The sequence below is a fragment of the Loxodonta africana genome, chromosome 7 (genome assembly GCF_030014295.1).
Source record: "Loxodonta africana isolate mLoxAfr1 chromosome 7, mLoxAfr1.hap2, whole genome shotgun sequence".
Taxonomy (NCBI): domain Eukaryota; kingdom Metazoa; phylum Chordata; class Mammalia; order Proboscidea; family Elephantidae; genus Loxodonta; species Loxodonta africana.
Genome location: NC_087348.1, coordinates 14,422,999 through 14,442,493, shown reverse-complemented (window position 1 = coordinate 14,442,493; position 19,495 = coordinate 14,422,999). Strand labels below are relative to the sequence as shown.

The 19,495-nt window shown below is 41.1% G+C and overlaps 1 protein-coding gene across 1 annotated transcript; it reads left to right on the top strand.

Moving 5' to 3' along the window:
* The first annotated feature begins 272 nt into the window (after positions 1 to 272).
* On the top strand, positions 273 to 18,869 carry MS4A14 (membrane spanning 4-domains A14). The gene is given in 6 exon segments (XM_010599204.3): positions 273 to 410; positions 2,442 to 2,570; positions 9,186 to 9,335; positions 12,233 to 12,331; positions 16,757 to 18,805; positions 18,807 to 18,869. Coding segments are annotated over 6 exon segments (2,628 nt in total).
* The last annotated feature ends 626 nt before the right edge of the window (positions 18,870 to 19,495 follow it).

Below are 19,495 nucleotides of genomic sequence, written 5' to 3'. Positions count from 1 at the left end.
TTTTTGTGTATACCATCTAGATACAAATTGATGGAAGGGTAACTCTGCTGGACAACTGGGTCCTTCACCAGGAAGATAGGGGGCTGAGTATGCCCAAGAATTCTAACACTTTATGACTCAATGATTATGATTCTGTGTTTCTAGCACCAAGCAGAGTGATCACTAAGGATGCTTTGCTAAGGACTCCATGTGACACTGATGAAGAAGCAGGCCATGATTTGGGCTCTAATGTTCACCAACTCATTCTTTTAATAAAGTTTTGGCATTGAATCATGGAGTCATCAACTCAGGCCAAAAAAGAAACCCATGCCATCATGGTACAACCAAGGGAAACTGTATTGACTGGATTTCCCTACAGACCTCACAGCTCACTGCTAGATTTCTTGAAGGGAGAGCCACAAGTCTTGGGGGTAAGTCTTCTCCAATCCGTGATATCTTCCAGGAGGTGGGATGTACAGAGAAAATAAGTTATCTCTCCATGTACGTCTGCAGAGATACCACTGCACAATGCTTTTCAGAGACTATGTTGATTCTGCTGTTGTTTTTCTTTCCCTTCATCTTTCACCAGCAATGTATCCTTCCGGACTAATCACATTGTTGTTAGTTGCTGTCAGGTTGATTCCAACCCATAGTGACCCCATGTGTTATACAGTAGACTGCTCCATCTTGGCTGTAATCTTAATGGAAGCAGATTGCCAGGCCTGTTCTTCTGTGGTACCACTGGGTGGGTTCAAACTGCCATCATTTGGGTTAGCAGTCAAGTGCAGACCATTTGCACCACCCAGGGACCTTGACTAATCATAAGTGCTTCTGAGTCATTTGCTTGGACAAGGAACTTAGATCTCAGCAACATATAGCCAATGATACTATTCTCCTAGATTTTGACGAGCTAGAGAAATAAAAGTTCAATTAGAAAGACACATACTTTTTCCTCATATTTTAGAAATGCCTCTGAGGGCTTATTTAACTCTGAGAAATAGAATATTTAACTCTAATTAATAATCCTCTATCCCCGAGGAAATACAAGGGCTGTTTGATGAGGAGTTAGTATCAGTCTTTGAATCCTAATAGAGGTAAAGCAGGAAGCTAGTGTGATTTTTCCAAATACCTCAGTGAGGAAGTGACCTCAGGGTGTGTTGGCACCCACTTAGAGCTTAGAAGCCATTAAAGGAAAAGTTAAACTTCCCCGTTACACTATTACAAGTGCTGAGTGTTCTTTGAAAATGATTTTTAAACCTCCACAGTGAACCACAATCTAGACACACGCACAAAATGCATTCTGTCATAAACATACTGGGGAGAGAGCTGTGTACACAGCCTCCGTCCTTAGTAAAACAGTAAAAGCACTGCTTATGGTGCGGTACCACAGAAGTATGGTCTGGGAACAACACCTAGAATGCTGGAGGAGAAGAGCCACTGACCCTGCAAGATCACCATGATTTTCAACTCCTGGCAGGTTGATAAGCCCACTGGGTTACTTTCATCTCTACCCAGGTCCTTGGATGAAGGGGAAATAAGACGCATCCTCACCCAGGCTTCCTCACTCTACATCAGTGAATGTCGTAAACTTTTAGAGAGTGGGGCTGAGCTTCAGTTCCAAAAGCATATGTTGAATGTGTACAATGGGGGGGGGGGGGTGAGGATAATAATAGGGTGCTGATGATACAGAAGGGAAAAAAATGTAAAGGTAATACTTTGTAGCCCCTGTTCTCAAGAAGCTTACAATCTAGGGGTAGAGTCAGACAAGCACTCAAATCTGTCTAATGCAAGAAAACTTGGTAATACCAGAGAACGTAGTAAGTTGTGAGGGTCAAGAGTGAAGCATATGAATCTCAGTGACCCAGGCAAGCACAATGGGGAAGAGATATTTGAAAGGAGACGCCTGACCATTATGTTGTTGTTGTATGCCGTGGAGTTGACTCCCAATCCTAGTGACCGTGTAGGACAAAGTAGAACTGCCCTATGAGGTTTCCTAGGCAATAATCTTTATGGAAGCAGATCACCAGATCTTTTCTTCCACAGAGCTGCTGGGTGGGTTCAAACCTCCAACATTTTGGTTAGCAGCCAAGAGCTTAACCATTGCTCAACCAGGGCTCTTTATTGACTATCCTAACCAAAAACCAAACTCGTTGCCATAGAGTCTGTTCTGGCTCATAGCAACCCTATAGGACATTGTAGAACTGCCCCATCAGGTTTCCAAGGAGCAAGGAGCAGCTGGTGGATTCAAAGAGTTTACCTTTTGGTTAGGGGCTGAGCTCTTAATTACTGTGCCACCAGGGCTCCAACTGACTATCCTAGAGATTGGTAAATGGAAGAGAAAAGCTCCCAGTAGAGGAGCAAGTGTGGGTAAAAGAGGCAGGGAAGTACATGCCTGAGGGACTTGGGGCACCCAGTGGGGCCGGGGAGCTTGTGAGCTCATGTACCCATTCCTCTCCTCACAGGCTGTCCAGATTCTGCTCGCTCTGATCATTGCAGGCCTCGGATTTATAATTACATTTAATTTTGCCAAATTCTCCCAAAGATTTCCCCTCGTTTTCCTCGCAGGATATCCATTCTGGGGAGCATTCACCGTGAGTACTGCCAATTAGGAGCTTTTCAGAAATTGCTGTAAAGACTGGTTTGAAATGCCTCAAGTTCTGGGATAATCAGTTCTATGAATATGGTTCCCCAAGGAGACTAAAAGCTAACCCCCTCCCTGGCTAAAGAAGCAACTCCTTTTGGCCACTGTACTGTCATCATCCTTATAATAACTCCTCTTAGATGGACAGTGTTTAAAAGCTTCCGAAGCCTTTATGTGTATAGTTAAGGCCTTTGCTACTCACTACCAATCTAGGAGAAAAAAATGGGCAAATATCCTAATTTCCTCTTCGCAAATAAGGAAACTGAGTTTGAGGGAAGTTGAAAAACTTAACCATATGTAGCTAGCACAGAGTGTCATAGCTTAAGGTGAATTTTCAGATTATTAAAGCTCAACCTTTTTCTTAGCCCTGAGACAACTGCACCAGTGTCACTCAGCTACTTAGTCATAGAGTCATAAATACAATTCTTAGTACAGTGCTATTTCTATCCAATACTCACAACCTTGACCTCTGATATTGTCCCATAATATTTTAAGGGTAGACCCATTAGAGCTTCCTCCACTAGAACGTACACTCTCAAGAGGGCAAGGATGTTGTCTTTTTAAGTGTCTGTTGTATTCTCAGAACCTAGTAGGCATGAATCAATCAATCAATAACGAATGGACAAGGCGATAAATACATGAGACCATTTCCTCTTTGACTATCAAAAACCCATGTGCTCTTTTGACATATATAAAAATTCCATGCATTTTCTATAATTTTCATTTCCAAAACAACTGGTAGGTTTTTACTGTCCAAATATAAATAATACAATACCAAGTATGGTTTCCAAGCTGTATATGCCCCACTGTAGAAATTCTAGGAGGCTAGAAGTATGAATTCAGGGTGTCAGCACCAGGGGAAGGCTTTCTCTCTCTGTCAGCTCTGGGAGAAGGTCCTTGTCATCAATCTTCCCTAGTCAAGGAGTGTCTCAGCACAGAGACTCTGGGTCCAAAGGATGCGCTATTCTCCTGGCTCTTGTTTCTTGGTGGTAGGAGGTCCCCGTGTCTCTCTACTCACTTCTTTTACATCTCAAAAGAGATTGACCAAAAAACACAATCTAATCTTGTAGATTGAGTCCTGTCTCATTAACATAACTGCCGATAATCCCATCTCATTAACATCGGAGAGATATGATTTACAACACATAGGAACATCACATCAGATGATAAAATGGTGGACAATCACGCAATACTAGAAATCACAGACTAGCCAAGTTGACAGATATTTTGGGGAGACACAATTCAATCCATGACAGGTAGGCTCTTAGATGTCTGGGGTGCTGGTAAACAAGGCCCTGTCTACAAGAAGTGGTGAATTGCTCTCACATGGTTTGCCATCTACTGGGGAGACAAAAAATGAGAAAGTAAAAATAACTCAGACAGATATTTTTGCACTTGTGCTAAGTGCTTTAAGAGAAAAGCTCCAGGTACCATGTGAGGGCTGAATGAGGGATTCACCTAGCCTGGGGAATCAGGGAAACATTTTAGGCATAGGTGTTCCTGAGTGAAGTGGAAGCATCCTTCGTATTGTTAGGGGCCAGTGAGTCAGTTCCAACTCATAGCAATCCCATGCACAACAGAACAAAACACTGCCGGGTCCTGCACCATCCTCACAATCATTGCTATGTTTGAGCCCATTGTTGCAGCCACTGTGTTAATCCATCTCGTCAAGGGTCCTCCTCTTTTTCACTATGTACCTTACCAAGCATGATGTCCTTTTCCAGGGACTGGGCCTGCCTGATAACATCCAAAGTACATGAGACGAAGTCTCACCATCCTTGCCTCCAAAGGAGCACTCTGACTGTACTTCTTCTAAGGCAGACTTGCTCGTTCTTCTGGCAGTCCGTGATATATTCAGTATTCTTCACAACACCATAATTCAAAAGCATCAATTCTTCTGCAGTCTTCTTTATTCATTGTCCAGCTTTCACATGCATATGAGGCATCACAGGCAAGGGCAAAGCATGAGCACAGGGAGGGCTTGATGTGGGAAAGAACAACAAAAAGAAAACCAATGAGTCTACGGTAGGGGTATAAAATTAAGCCAAAAAAATATGGTCAGGTCATGCCAGCCCATGTGGTCATATTAAGAATGTGAAACTTTAATACAAGGGCAAAGGGAACCCACTACCAGTTTTTCAAGAGGGTAATGACATTTGAAGGTTTGTTCTTTTAAAATGTCATTCTGTTTTCTGAGTGAGACACAAGTCAATGATGATAACATCAGCCATGGGGAGCATCAATTGGGAGGAGACTGCAATAATTCAAGAGAGGGGAGATGATGTCCTGGACTAGAGAGGCAGCAGTGGACATAGAGAGAGATGGACAGCTTTGGAGTGACTCAGAGGTAGAACTGATAGAACATGGTGGTCCGATTTGGGAAGGGAAGTAGAGGGAGGTATCAAAACTGACTTTAAACTCTCTGCATCATCTCCTTGAGATCCTCAGACTCCAAGACTCAGACATGCCCAAGATCCAATGCCCATTCCCACAGGAAGGTTTCCCATTCCCAGAACCTTAATAAAATGAAGTAACTCTGCTTTGGGTGACAGGGTTCTCATTTACTGTGGGTGATACTAGGCACTTTATGTTGTTGTTGCAAGATAATCAAACACATCACTCATTAACTTTAATCTCTTGTCTTCTTGACAGTTTATTCTGGCAGGATCTTTCACTGGAATCAGGAAGACACAAAAATGGCTGGTAAGTCACATGTGTGATGTCTGCATAATTTAAAATCCACTTGCTTTAGATCAACTCTGTGTGTAAAGCCTTTATTAATAAAAGGTCTCCCAGGAAAAGCTTTATTCATCAAATTTGCAATCGAAGCCATCTGTATTTGTCAAGATCACCATCTCCTTAGCCCCAATACGTTTTACTTGTTCCCATTTCCCTGGCCAAGTAGAGTGAAATACTTCCTTATTGGAAACACTCTACATCCTTCTAAATCAATGGGGGTGATTTTTCCCCTTAAGGAATGTTCAACAAGGCCTGAAGACATTTTTGGTTGTCACAACCAGAGATGCTTCTAAACATCCCACAGTGCACAGGACAACCCCCACAACAAATAAGTATCTGGCTCAAAATGGCTACAGTTCCAAGGTTAAGAAGCCCTGCTCTAATGAAAACTCATCCTGGGATCCCAGTGACCCCCCACCCTCACCAGCAGAGGCTTTCCTTTGGGGCCTACCCAAGGTATAAAGGAAAGATGAATCTAAGGTTGAATCAGGGCTACCACTCATTGCTATGGCAAGTTGAAGGGGAAAGTACCTCCTTCTAGTGGTTATTTTAAGGATTTCATGAGAACATATGTAAAAGGCATGATGACACTTAAATGTTAGTACTCCCCTCTAACAACTCTAATTTTTTTTAAGGCCCTGGAGAATTGTGCTTTTTCTCAAAGCCATTTTAACTCTGTCCTCCTGACCCCTTCCAATGAATGTCCTCAGGGCACAGCTACAAGCCATAGTGAAGCTCTCAGGGGAAGAATGCACCCATCTCTCTCTCAACCTGTGCAATAAATGCAGACAGCGCATATGAAGACCCAAAGGCTCTTTTCTCTGTGTTGACTTCCTTTCAGAGATGATAAGTACACTAAGTCAAAGTGGGCTTCTCCCTGACTCCATGAGAGCTATGCAGTTGGAGGCAGTCAGGATGCAGAGTGGCAGGAATGCTGAACTGAGCATCAGAAGTCCTGGCTTGGAGACACAGTTCTTCCATTAACTGCAGGATTTCTCACTACTGTTTAATTCCAAAACCTCTTTCATCTACAAAGTAGGGATAAAAAGTGCCCTGTCTACATCACAAAACTGTAGTGAGAATCTGCTGAGACTTAGGCTGAGCATGTTCTTCGTAAATTGCAAAGCATGATACACGTGAGAGGTTGCTTACCTAGTGCTTAGTCAGGGTTCTCTAGAGAAACAGAACCAATGAGATGTGTATAGAGAGAGAGAGAGAGAGAGATTCACTTCAAGGGATTGGCTCGCACAATTGTGGTGGCTCGAAAATCCAAAATCTGTAGGTCAGTCAGCAGGCTAGAGACTTTTGCAGGCTTGTGTCCCAAGATCTGTAGGTCAGGTGATGGGAAAAGCTCAGAGCTAAGAGAGCTAGTTTTGCCAAAATACCAATTTATAGTCTAAAGGCAAACTACACCCTAAGCAATTCCCTTTTCAACTGATTGATCACATTACGTTAGATTACTTTATGGAAGATGATTACATTACACTGCATTCAATTACATTACACTGCATTCAATTACATTATGGAACAGCAAGTAGTCTAGTGTTTGGCAAAACCACTGGGAACCATAGCCTAGCCAAGTTGACACATAAAATCAGCCATTAGACCTGGACACTCTAGCTAACATGATGCTCCTGTGGAGCCAAAACAGAGCCTTGAGAGAGCAAAGGACTGAATATCAAGAGAGATGGTGTATCTGTATACCCCTGTACATTTTCTGCTAAAATACCTGTTTGCAGTAAAGACCTACGCTTGGAGTAAGCATTAAGTTAGAGGTGGGCTTCCAAGGCCTGCCACACTAAGTCTCAAGCTGCTCCTGGACAGGACAGGATGTGTAAATGCATCATTGCTTTTCCCACCACGACAGACATTCTGCAGTCAATAAATGGAGAGTAAATAACCACTGAATTGAGATGTGAGGTTTTCTTTGTTTTTCCTTTAAAAGAGCAGTAGCAATTCTGGGAGTGGATATGAAGAAATGAATAAAATTCCCCCCTTCCTTTGAAGGAACTCAGGCATACAAAATAAAAAAAACAGTAAGAGTAGGTAAAGAAAATGGGATGGGACAATCTGAAGTTCTTATACTTTCTACATTGGAATACTGAAGTCAAAAAAGGAAATCTTTAAAACCCAGTTCAAATGTGTTACCATCTGGAAATAGGTTAGTGATTTCTTCAGTTATTATTTCAGTCCTCCTGGAGAATGTAAGGCATGTGGAGACCAGACATCACCCATCTTGTTCATCTTTGTGTCCCTGTGGCCTAGCACATTGCCTGACACATTAAAAAAAAAAAAAAAAAAAAAACCTGTTGCCATTGGGTCCATTCTGACTCATAGCGACTCTATACGACAGAGTAGAACTGCCCCACAGGGTTTCCAAGAAACACCTGGTAGATTCAAACTGAAGACCTCTTGGTTAGCAGCTGTTGCTCTTAACTACTATGCCACCACAGTTTCTGCCTGACACATAGTATGCACTGAATGTTTATGAAACAAATGAATAAACAGATGCTAACCTAAAGTTATAAAAAAAATTTAAGAATTTAGCTGTTAACCAAAAGGTCAGCAGTTCGAATCCACCAGCTTCTCCTTGGAAACCCTATTAATTTAAGAATTTAGCTGTTAACCAAAAGGTCAGCAGTTCGAATCCACCAGCTTCTCCTTGGAAACCCTATGGGACAGTTTTAATCTGTCCTATAGGGTCTTTTTTTTTTTTTTTTTATAGGGTCACTGTGAGTCAGAATTGACTCCACAGCAATGGGTTTGTTTGTTTGCTTGCTTGCTTGTTTGTTTTTTGGTTTCTAAAGTAAGATGCCATCGCTCTCATTTATTTTTTGTTTGATTGGGTTTTTTGTCTGTTTTTTTAGTTTTTTTAATTGTGTTTTAGGTGGAAGTTTACAGCTTAAGTTAATTTTTCATACAAAAATTTGTACAGTATCGTTTTATGACATTAGTTGTAGCCCCCACAATGTGACAGCACATTCCCCCTTTCTACTCCGGGTTCCTTGTGTCCATTCAACCAGTTCCTTTCCCTTCCTGACTTCTTATCCTGCCTCCGGACAGGAGCTGCACTCTCATTTTTAAAAGGTAGAAACTGAGATCCCGAGAGTTTTGTTAACTTGCACAAGGTCTTAGTAAAGCCAGGACTCGAAATCAGGTCTAATTTCAAAGCTAAAATGTTTTCTGCCACACAATTCTGCTTCTTGTTGTTGATGTTGTTGTTAGGTGCCATGAAGTCAGCTGTCACTCCTATGACCTTATGTATAACGGAACGAAATGTTGCCCAGTCCTGCACCATCCTCATAACGATTGCTGTTTGAGCCCAGTGTTTGCAGCCACTGTAGCAATCCATCTCATTCTGCTTATAGCTTATGAACAATAACACATCAGGGTAGGCTGAACACTTTCCTTAGTATTAACTGTAGAGAACTCCCTTCTCTACTCACTCCCTTTCTTGGTACTCTGGTCCATCCTAAAACTTGATTTGTGTCCTGGCTTTGGTGAATCATGACATAACCCACCAAGCCTTCCAAGCATATTGACTTGATAGAGCAATTCATCCCTAAGAGGTGTCTGGAACCATTAAAAAAAAAAAAAAAAAGTTGCCATTGAGTTGAGTCCAACTCATAACAACCCTACAGGACAGAGTAGAACTGCCCTTATAGGGCCCAAGGAGTGGCTGGTGGATTCTAACTGCTGACCTTTTGGTTAGCAGCCAAGCTCTTAACCACCGTACCACCAAGGCTCCGACTTGAAGGCACTAGGAATTTCTTACAAGGTGTTTGATATTTATTTGTTTGTTTGTTTGTTTATAACTATTTTCCAGGGGCGAGGTGCCATGGTCACCAACGTTATCAGTTCCTTTGTCGCGATAGCTGGGATTACTCTCACAATTATCAGCTATAAAGATCGACACAATTTCTGCCAGATGCCTTCCCTTGAAGGAATATGCGTTATAGGTAGAACACTTTTGACTGTAAGTGGTCTTATTTTGTGGGATGAATCTGTATGATCTAACCTGAACTGGGTTCGTGATGCAATGACTCCTAAATTTTTGTTCCAACAGTTAAGCCTATTTCAGTATTTGACCTGACATTTGAGAAGCATGTCGTGAGAGGACGGTTAAGATGACTCAGGAGTCATATCGCCTGGGTTTGAATCTTGGTTCTGTCGCTTATAAGCTTGTGACCTTGGGTGAATATTTTCTGGGCCTCAGTTTTCCTTTTCTGGAAAAGGGAGATAATAAGAATATCTACCTCACTGGGCTGTTGTGAGGATTGAATAAGAACAGCACCTGGCATAGTGTAACCAGTCAATAGATTTGAGCTATTAGTTATTATTGATGTTGGTTGGATTAAGTATTACCTTTTCTGTATTAATGAGGAACAGAATAATTTCAAAACCTTGTTCAATTAAAACTTAAATAAATAGAAAATACAGTGTGAGGTGTTTAAGCCACTTAATAAAGTAAAATATTTTAATAATTTAGGACATAAGTCATTTTATATAAATTCAGCAGTTTTATTCATTCAACCAGATAAGATCTATTCTTTACCAGGAAATATAATTATAGATGTGACTTTAGGCAGTTGTCTAGTAAGTAACCAATGCCATTGTGTTTAAGTATGTCAGTGATTCCAGTAGTTCTTTCCCTCTAGTTCCCCAAGCAGGTCCTGGGCTTTTATTCCATTTCGATCAACTGTGTCTTGAAAGCTTGAGTCCTAGAATTTTAAGAAGATTGGAGCCTATTTGGATGAAAATGATGTGGAATCTTGGGAAATCATCTCCCTCAATAAGGAGGAAAGGGAAAACAGTTATCAGTTATTTCATACGTGATCTTGTTTAATCCACACACTCACGCATTGAAGATGGCCTCAAATCCTCTCGTGTTCTGAGATAAATTTCAGAATTCTAGACTCACAAAGGGTTGCTAAGAAAACCCAGAAACCGATATGAAGGACAAAATTCTGCCCTAATTAAACAGGACAGAAGAGCACAATGCTGCATTATAATTTTTACTCAGGAAGAAACTGGTATACTGGAAGGGTTAAATCTCCAGACATAAGAAACTCTGTTTATCTGCTTCATGCCATGAATGAGTGTTGTAGGATTAGTTCCTTGTATATAGAATCAGAGAATCTGCTCTTAGACTTTACGTGTATAACTCCATGATTCCCTGTCATAACCCAAAAGTCATAGATAAGATGATAAAGCCAGAGCAGTGGGCTTTAGACGTCCCTTGGACTAACCTTTGTTCCAAAGAATCAATCCTCATTGTCTAAACTGCAGCTAGAGTGTATTGCATTTAAAAGTGCAAATCTGAGCACATTACTCAATGGCTTCTGTTAAATATAGGCATAAGATCCAGATCTTAAAAGACTTGGCAAAACCCTATAGCACCTATCTTTCTACTGTTATCACAGGCCCTTATTTTTCTTACTCCCCACTCCAGCCACTTCCTGGAATTTCTACATGTGTCCAGTACCCACTGCCCCAGGATCATAAGGCCAGCTTCCTCCTGCTTGGAAGGCTCCCCAGTCCAGCACCCACCCCTTCCTACCTACCTAATTAACTCCTCCTGATGTTTTAATCTCAGATCAAACATCACTTGTTTAAGGAGAACCTTCCTGACCACACCTCTCCCCTTTCCCACCCAGACCTAGTCAGATCCCTGTTATAGTACTGCTTACAACAAATTTAATTAAGTAAATAATTACCTAATTATTCGTTACTGTCAATTATTTGTTACCTGGAAACCCTGGTAGCATAGTGGTTAAGGGCTACGGCTGCTAACCAAAAGGTTGGTAGTTTGAATCCACTAGGCACTCTTTGGAAACCCCATGGGACAGTTCTACTCTGTCCTATAGGGTCGCCACGAGTCGGAATCGACTCGACGGCAATTGGTTTGGTTTTTTTTGTTTTTTGGACCGTCTCCCTTACTGTGAATGTGAGCGCCACAAAGACCGAGACCAGCTCTATCTTGTTCAATGGTTGAAGCCAGTAAATTGCATGCAGTAGGCACTTCATATATTTCAGTTTAACCAATAATTGGGAATATGCAAGTATGGGATGTGTTACAAGGGCAAAGCCACCAGATAGCTGAAATCTCATTAACATCTATGAAGGGAGAGAAACTAACATTTATTCAATGCCTCTTATTGCCAGACATAGTGTTATGCTTTTAAAGAGATATAATCCACACAGCAAACCTATCATGTTGGATATTATTAGTCTTTTTTTTTTACAAAAGGAGAAACCGAGATTCAGAGAGTCAGACATTTCCCTAAGGCCACACTTAACCAGTAAGTTGCAGCCAGTTTTTTCTGCTAGAGTCTAAACTTTTTGAACGCCCTGCTATACCAGGCGATTTCTTAATCTAAGCATTGCTGTAAAGCAGAGCATGAAAAATGGCAATCTGTGGGCTAAATCCAGTCTGTAGATACGTGCTATTGGGCTCACACAGGTGAATAAATAATTGGAAATTTCCACATTAAAAAATACGTATATCCAACTTCCTGGGGGGGTGGGAAGAGCAGCTATCCCGTGGCCTGTACGCCTACATGGCAGCGATCAGCTGGAACTGAGTAATGGATGTCTCCTATGAATGCCTTTATTCTCTACTCCCTCTCCCTGGCCTGCCAACTGTTTCACTCATTTTGGATAATTGTCTGGCCCTTATATGCATGGAGTTTGTTATCCCTGCTTTATTATAAAGACAGTGATGGAAAGTATGCAACCTCTCATGGCTACAGAAGCATCTGAAGTATGGGTCTCCCCATACTTAGTCATAGAGTGTAGGGGTCCTTGGTATATACCTTTAAAATGATACAGTTTTCGTGCCAAATACCATTTCTTTCTCTTCATTATTCACAGGGAATTTTGTCAGTCTTACTGATTGCCAGCATAGCAGAGTTCAGCATCTCTGTGACCATCACAACCTTCAGAAACAAGTACTGGACAAAGTCAACTGAGGTGCGTTCAATGTTCATATGAGAGTAGATTCCCATTGGGACACTCCAAGGGACCTCTGACCTATCAATGGGCAGGGAAGCATGCTCCAACACTGAATTGGAACTTCTAAATTCAGGAAAGTGAAGGAGGGGTGACCTTAAGATTGAAGGCTCTCCCTGCTTTTAGAGGCCATTATGCTTCCCTTTCTTGCCCTATATGCCATCCACAGCCATCTCTGTTCAGACTTAGCTCCTTATCTCCTGGCCAAAATACATAGGAGACTAGACTTAAGGGGAACCTGAGTTACTGTGACATGGGAAACTTCAATCTGTATCATCAGAGAGTGTGGAACCATTCCCTCACCAGAGAAAAAGAAGGAAGAAGAAATATTAACAGTGATACTAATACAGTTTACGATAATGAATAGTTAGAGCTTATATTTACTGAATGCTTAGTATGTCAGTCACTGTTCTAAGCACTTAGCATGGGCTCCCTTAATCTTAACAAAACTCTTATAGCACCTTTGTGTTACATATGATGGAACTAAGGCACAGAGAGGTTAAATAACCTCTCTAGTCTCACATTAGAAACCCTGGTGGCATAGTGATTAAGCCCTACATCTGCTAACCAAAAGGTCGACAGTTCGAATCCACCAGGCGCTCCCTGGAAACTCTATGGGGCTGTTCTACTCTGTCCTACAGGGTCTATATGAGTTGGAATCGACTCGACGACAATGGGTTTGGTTTTGGTTTAGTCTCACACAATACCAGTTCCAGGCCCTGTTTCAGGCTTTTTTATTATTATTGAAGTATAAACTTGTTGTCTTTGTCATGTGTTGGTGAGTCATTTCTGACTCATAGAAATCCTATAGGACAGAGTAGAGCTTTCTCGCAGGGTTTCCTAGGCTGTAATCTTTATGAGAGCAGATCACCAGGTCTTTTCATCTGCAGAAAGTGGCTGGTGGGTTCAAATTGTTAGCCTTGTGGTAACCAGCCAACCGTTTAACCATTGTGCCACCAGGGCACCTTAGTATAAATTTACAAACAACTTTATTGAAGTATAACTTACAAACCATAAAATGCACTCATTTAAGTGTACGGTTCAATACGTTTTACTAATTGTATACACCTGTTTAGCTACATCACAACCAAGATATAGCATATTCCCACGGCTTCAAAAAGTTCCCTTAAGCCCTTTTGCAGTCAATATCATGTGTCACCATAGATCAGTTTTGACTTCCTGAAATTTCATATACCTGAACTCCTAAGTAAGTCCTCTTCTGTGTCTGGCTTCTTTTACTCAGCAACATGGTTTTGAGATTCATCCATCAGTAATTCATTCCGTTTAATTGTTGAATAGCATCCATTTTATGGGTCCACCACAATTTGTTTATACATTCACCTCTTAATGGGCATTTGGAACATTTCCAGTTCTGACTACTATCATTACAGTTGCTAGGAACATTTAAATACAAGTCTTTTTGTAGATATATGTGTTCATTTCTCTGAAAGTGTAGTAATTAGGATTCAGTTGCTAAGCTATATGCTAAGTGTATGTTTAACTTTGTAAGCAAATGTAAACAGTTCTCCAAAGTGGCTGTACCATTTTGCATTCTCATCAGCAATATATGAGGGTTCCAGTTGCTCTATACTGTCCTCAGTACCTGGAATTGTCAGTCATATTAATTCAGCCATTCTAGTGAATGAGTAGTGGTATCTCACTCAGTTTTACTTTGCCTTTTCCTTATTACTAATGATGATGAGAATCTTTCCATGTGTTTACTGTCCATCTTTTTTTGAGATGTGCCTGTTCAAAGCTTTAGCCAGTTTTTATTGGATTGTTTATCTTCTCATTATTGAATTGTAACAGCCTAATTGATTCTTAATGTAAGCCCTTTTTCAGATATATTACTGTTGTTGTTAGGTGCCATGGGGTCACTTCCGACTCATAGTGACCATACGCACAACAGAACGAAAACACTGCCTGGTTCTGCACCATCCTCACAATTGTTGCTATGCTTAAGCCCAACGTTGCAGCCACTATATCGATCCATCTCGTTCAGGGTCTTCCTCTTTTTCGATGACCCTCTACTTTACCAAGCACGATGTCCTTCTCCAGGCACCAATCCCTCCTGACAACATGTTTCAAAGTATGTAAGATGCTGTCTTGCCATCCCTGCTTCTAAGGAGCATTCTGGTTGTAATTCTTTCAAAACAGATTGGTTCATTCTTTTAGCAGTCCATGGTATATTCAATATTCTTTGCCAACACCACAATTCAAAGGCATCAATTCTTCTTCGGTCTTTCTTATTCATTGTCCAGCTTTCACACGCATATGAGGCGATTGAAAACACCATGGCTTGGGTCAGGCACACCTTAGTCTTCAAGGTGACATCTTTGCTTTTTAACACTTTAAAGAGATCTCTGGCAGTTGATTTCTTGACTGCTCCTTCTAGGGGTGTCGATTATGGATGTAAGTAAAATGAAATCCTTGACAACCTCAATCTTTTCTCTGTTTATCATGATGTTCCTTATTAGTCCAGTTGTGACGATTTTTGTTTTATGTTGAGGTATAATCCATACTGAAGGCTATGATCTTTGATCTTCATCAAAGATATAAGTATTACTTTTTCAGATATAAGTATTGCTAATATCTTTCCAGTTCATGGCTTGCCTTTTCAATTTCTTAATAGTGTCTTTCGAAGAGCAGAGGTTTTTAATTCTGATGAAGTGCAATTTATCATTTTTTCCTTTTTTGGTTAGCCCTTTCTGTGTTCTAAAAAAGTTATACATACCCCAAAATCACAAAAATTGTCTCTTGTATTTTCTTCTAATAGTTTTAGAGTCTTAGCTTTAATGTTTACATCTCTGGTATATATGGAGTTCATTTTTGTGTGCCCCTCTCCCCATAGACGTATCTAGTTGTTTCAGCACTATTTGTTGAAAATGCAATACTTTCCCCATTGTCATGGCACCTCGGTCCCTGCTGATGACATGTCCAAAGTAAGTGAGATGAAGTCTCACAACCCTTGCTTCTAAGGTGTATGTTGGCTGTATTTCTTCTAAGGCTCATTTGTTCATTATTCTGGCAGTCCAAAGTATACTTAATAATCTTTACCAACACCACAGTTCAAATGCATCATTTCTTCTTTTGTCTCCCTTTTTCATTGTCAAGCTTTTGCATGCATATGATGCAATTGGCTTGGGTCAAGCACACCTAAGTCATCAAAGTGATATCTTTGCTTTCTAAAACTTTAAACGAGCCTTTTGCAGAAGATTTGACCAATGCCGTACACACTTAATTTCTTGTCTGCTGCCTCCATGGGCACTGATTGTTGATCCAAGAAGAATGAAATCATTAATAACTTCAATTTTTTTCTCTGTTTATCATAATGTTTATCAGTCCAGTTGTGAGAATTTTCCAACCAACTAGGTAATCATAATTAAATCTTAAACACTCAGAGTTCTGATCACTTCATCAAATGGAGCAGGTAGTCTATTCTGACTATAAATGACCCCATCAAGGGCACAGGCTGTCAAAAATTAGCAGGTTGGGTTGTAAATAACTCCTTCCAAAAAAAGGGGGTGGGGGATTGGAGGGATTGACTAAAGGTTGTACCTGATACTGTCATTTAGCTGTTTAAAAAACTCTGATAGGTCCATTTTATCCACAAGGGAAAACCTGAACTTCCTAGCCTAGCAAACCATCTAACAATATTTAACTGCTTACCATCTGCCATCATACCATGGCGTATCACAAACTTGTAGTTTTTTGTACTCATTGCTTCCACTGTTTCCTGGACCTTGATTTTGACTCCTAATTTACTTCATGTTACCTTTTCTGCCTGAAAAATGCCTCATCATGCATCAAGATGGAGGTCAAATGTCACCTCTCTATGAAGCATTTCCTGGCTCTCTCAGAGTTATGTCATCATCTATGTTCCTATAAAATACTTAGTACCTATTTCTGTAATAGCATTTGCTGAATCGTATTGCTGTTTTCTATATGTTGGTCCACCCATAATTGTGAGCACTATATAGGCAAGACACACATCTAATTATCCTTGATACGCAGCCTCTAGCTTATCTAGTAAGTAATAAAAAAATATACATTAAGACTAAATATGTGAATATTGAGTGGAGGATTTAAAAATGTCTTAGAAGCTGTATAATATTGAGTATGGAAAAAATATTTCAGATAATCATATTTAAATTCACGTCCTGAATGTTTTAGATAATGAGGGGTGATAACATGTTTAAAATAAAACTAATGGGCTGATGGTAAGGGCAGAAGTGATATTTATTTCCTGCCTCCTAATCTAGATGTTATTTTCAATCTACTGTCTTAAGGCAGAGATGAAAAATAATTTAGGAACACAAGAAGAAAAGAACATCGAAGATGATTTTGTCATATTAATGTTTACTCCCCTCCTCCTTGGTTTTATAGACTGTGTTTTTCTTACCTTCGGATGTTACTCAAAATAATGAACTGCCTGCCCCAGAAGCAAATGCCCGATTAAAATTTGAGCTTCAAGAAGAGTCTTCCAGTGATGATACAACAAACACACATGCTTTTTTCTTTGGAGGCTATGCTTTCTTCAAGTTAAGAGTCTCAGGAAGTCCTTTAGCCTCTCAACCCAGGTCACAGCCAGAGAGCGGAGGCAGGGAAATTGGCTACACACCTGCACCTATGCCAGATGAACACCAGGAAAATATATCACCACCTTCTGGACTTTTAGAGGAAGATACTGAGCTGAGATCTCTGCCTTCCACATTGGAGAAAAAACCCGCAGAAAATATTATGTATGTTCAACCAAGCTATACAGTTAAACATCTGGAAGCTAAAGACCTACAACCTGCTATAGTACAACCCCTAAAAATGCAAATCAAATTGCTCCAGGCCCAAACTTTGCCGCTCCAAGTTTTCCCATCCCAATCTGTACGGTCCTATTTCCAAAAAATCCGAGTTTTACCACCCCAAGGCTTTCCAACTTATGCCCTGTCATCTCGATTCCTAGAATCCCAAGCCCTGAAAATTAAAGGGCCCCTTGTCCCTACAACACAAGTTTTGTTTATTCAAGATATGCCATCCCTTTCCCTGTCAACTCGAATCCAAGAATCTCAGGCCCAGGTAATTGAAGGGCCTCTTGTTCCCACAACACAAGTTTTGCTTTTCCAAGACTTGCCATCCCATGCCCTGCCGTATCGAGTCCCAGAACCCCAAGCCCGGGTAATGGAAGGGCCCCTTGTTCCCACAACCCAAGTTTTGTTTTTCCAAGACTTGCCAGGCTATACCCTGCATTATCAAGTCCCAGAATCCCAAATGCTAAAAATTGAAGGGCCCCTTGTCCCTACAACACAAGTTTTCCTTTTCCAAGAGTGGGGATCCCGTTCCCTGCCAATTCGAATTCAAGAATCCCAAGCCCGGGTAATTGAAGCACCCCTTGTTCCCACAACACAAGTTTTGCTTTTTCAAGATTTGCCATCCCACGCTCTGCCATATCAAGTCCCAGAATCCCAAGCCCTGAAATTTGAAAGACCCCTTGTTCCTACAATGCGAGTTTTGTTTTTCCAAGACACACTATCCCAAACTCTGCCAGTCCAAGCCTTGCCATATAAAGGCCCAACATTTCATGTCCTGGAGCCCCATATTCTGGCATCCCAATACATGCCAATCCAAGACACACCATCTGAAGAGTCCACATCCCAACACACTCCATCCCAATACACAACATCCCAAAACATACCATCCCAAGACACACTATCCCAAGATACATCATCCAAAGACACGCCATCCCAAGAGCTTTCAGTACAAGCCCCAACATCCCATGCTGTACAGTCCACGGATCAGCAATTTAAAGACTTACTATATCAAGACATTAGATCAGAAGTCATGTTACTGACTCAACAATGGAAATTTGAGGAGGAATTCCATGTCAGGAAATCCTCAAAGTGGCATTCCCTGGGAAAACAAAAAAAAGGCTTGGAATCCCCAAAGAGGAGATCATTAGGCCTGCAACACCAATGCCAGAAATCCCCAAAGCATAAATCCCTAGACCAGGAAAGCCAAGGCCAGAAATCCCCAAGGCAGAAATCCATAGACCAGCAAATCAAAAATTGGCTATTCCCAAAGCGGAAATCCCTAGACCCACAAAGGAAAGGCTGGCAATCCCCAAGGAAGCAATCTTCAAATGGGCAAGCCATAGATAAGCAAATGACAATGCAACAACCTCCAGATCATCAGGCTGAAGACCAGCAGGCCCAAGAGGAACAATCCCCAAAGCAACAATCCCAAAATGGGCAAGGTGAAGATCAACAATCCCTGACGCGACAAGATAAATGTCAGCAGGCTGATGGGGAACAATCCCCAAAGGAAAAGCCCGAAGACTGGCAAGCCAAAGGACAGAAAGCTCAACAGAAGAAAGCTCCAAAAAATCTATGCAAAGATTGGAAATCACAAAGCCGTGAATCCCAAGACTGGCAATCCTCAAAAAGTCAATCTCCACATTGGAAAACCCAAGGCTGGCAAACTTTCTGCCAGCAATCCCAAGACTGGATAACTCAAGGCTGGAGAAACAAAGATTGGAAAGCAAAAGAATGGCAATCTGAAATGCAGAATTCTCTAAATTGGCAATCCCAAGATCTATTCGAGAAAGAAGCTCTAAGGCAGAGAGCTTTATACCAAGAATCCCAAACCCAGCACACCCTAGCCCGACATAACCTGGATCACCAATTACAAGAAGGTCTAATTCAAGACAGTCAATGTCAAGATAAGCTCCAACAAGACCTTCAATGCAAAGTTACACAAAAAGAACATATGCAAGTAGACAGTGTGCCAACAAGAGACATCAAACCAGGATACATGGAATTTAGAGGCCAAAGACCAAGGGACTTGCAGTCAGAAAATGTGCGGTCAAATTTTCTTTCTTTCTCCTGCCAAAACTCTGAACAAGACCCATATTTCTCCTATTCGTCCAACTTAAGTTCAGAACAAGATGTGCAACGAAATGCTTCAGTGTGTTCAACTTTATACAAAGAAGATCTGGATTTAACTTCTACTTCGTGTTACCTAAAAGATCAGCAATCAGAAGACTCTGACTAACATGCAGAATATACCCAAATACCACACTGTTCCCCAGTAATGGAACCAAATTAGGGAAAAACAATATGGTCTCCTCCAACCTAT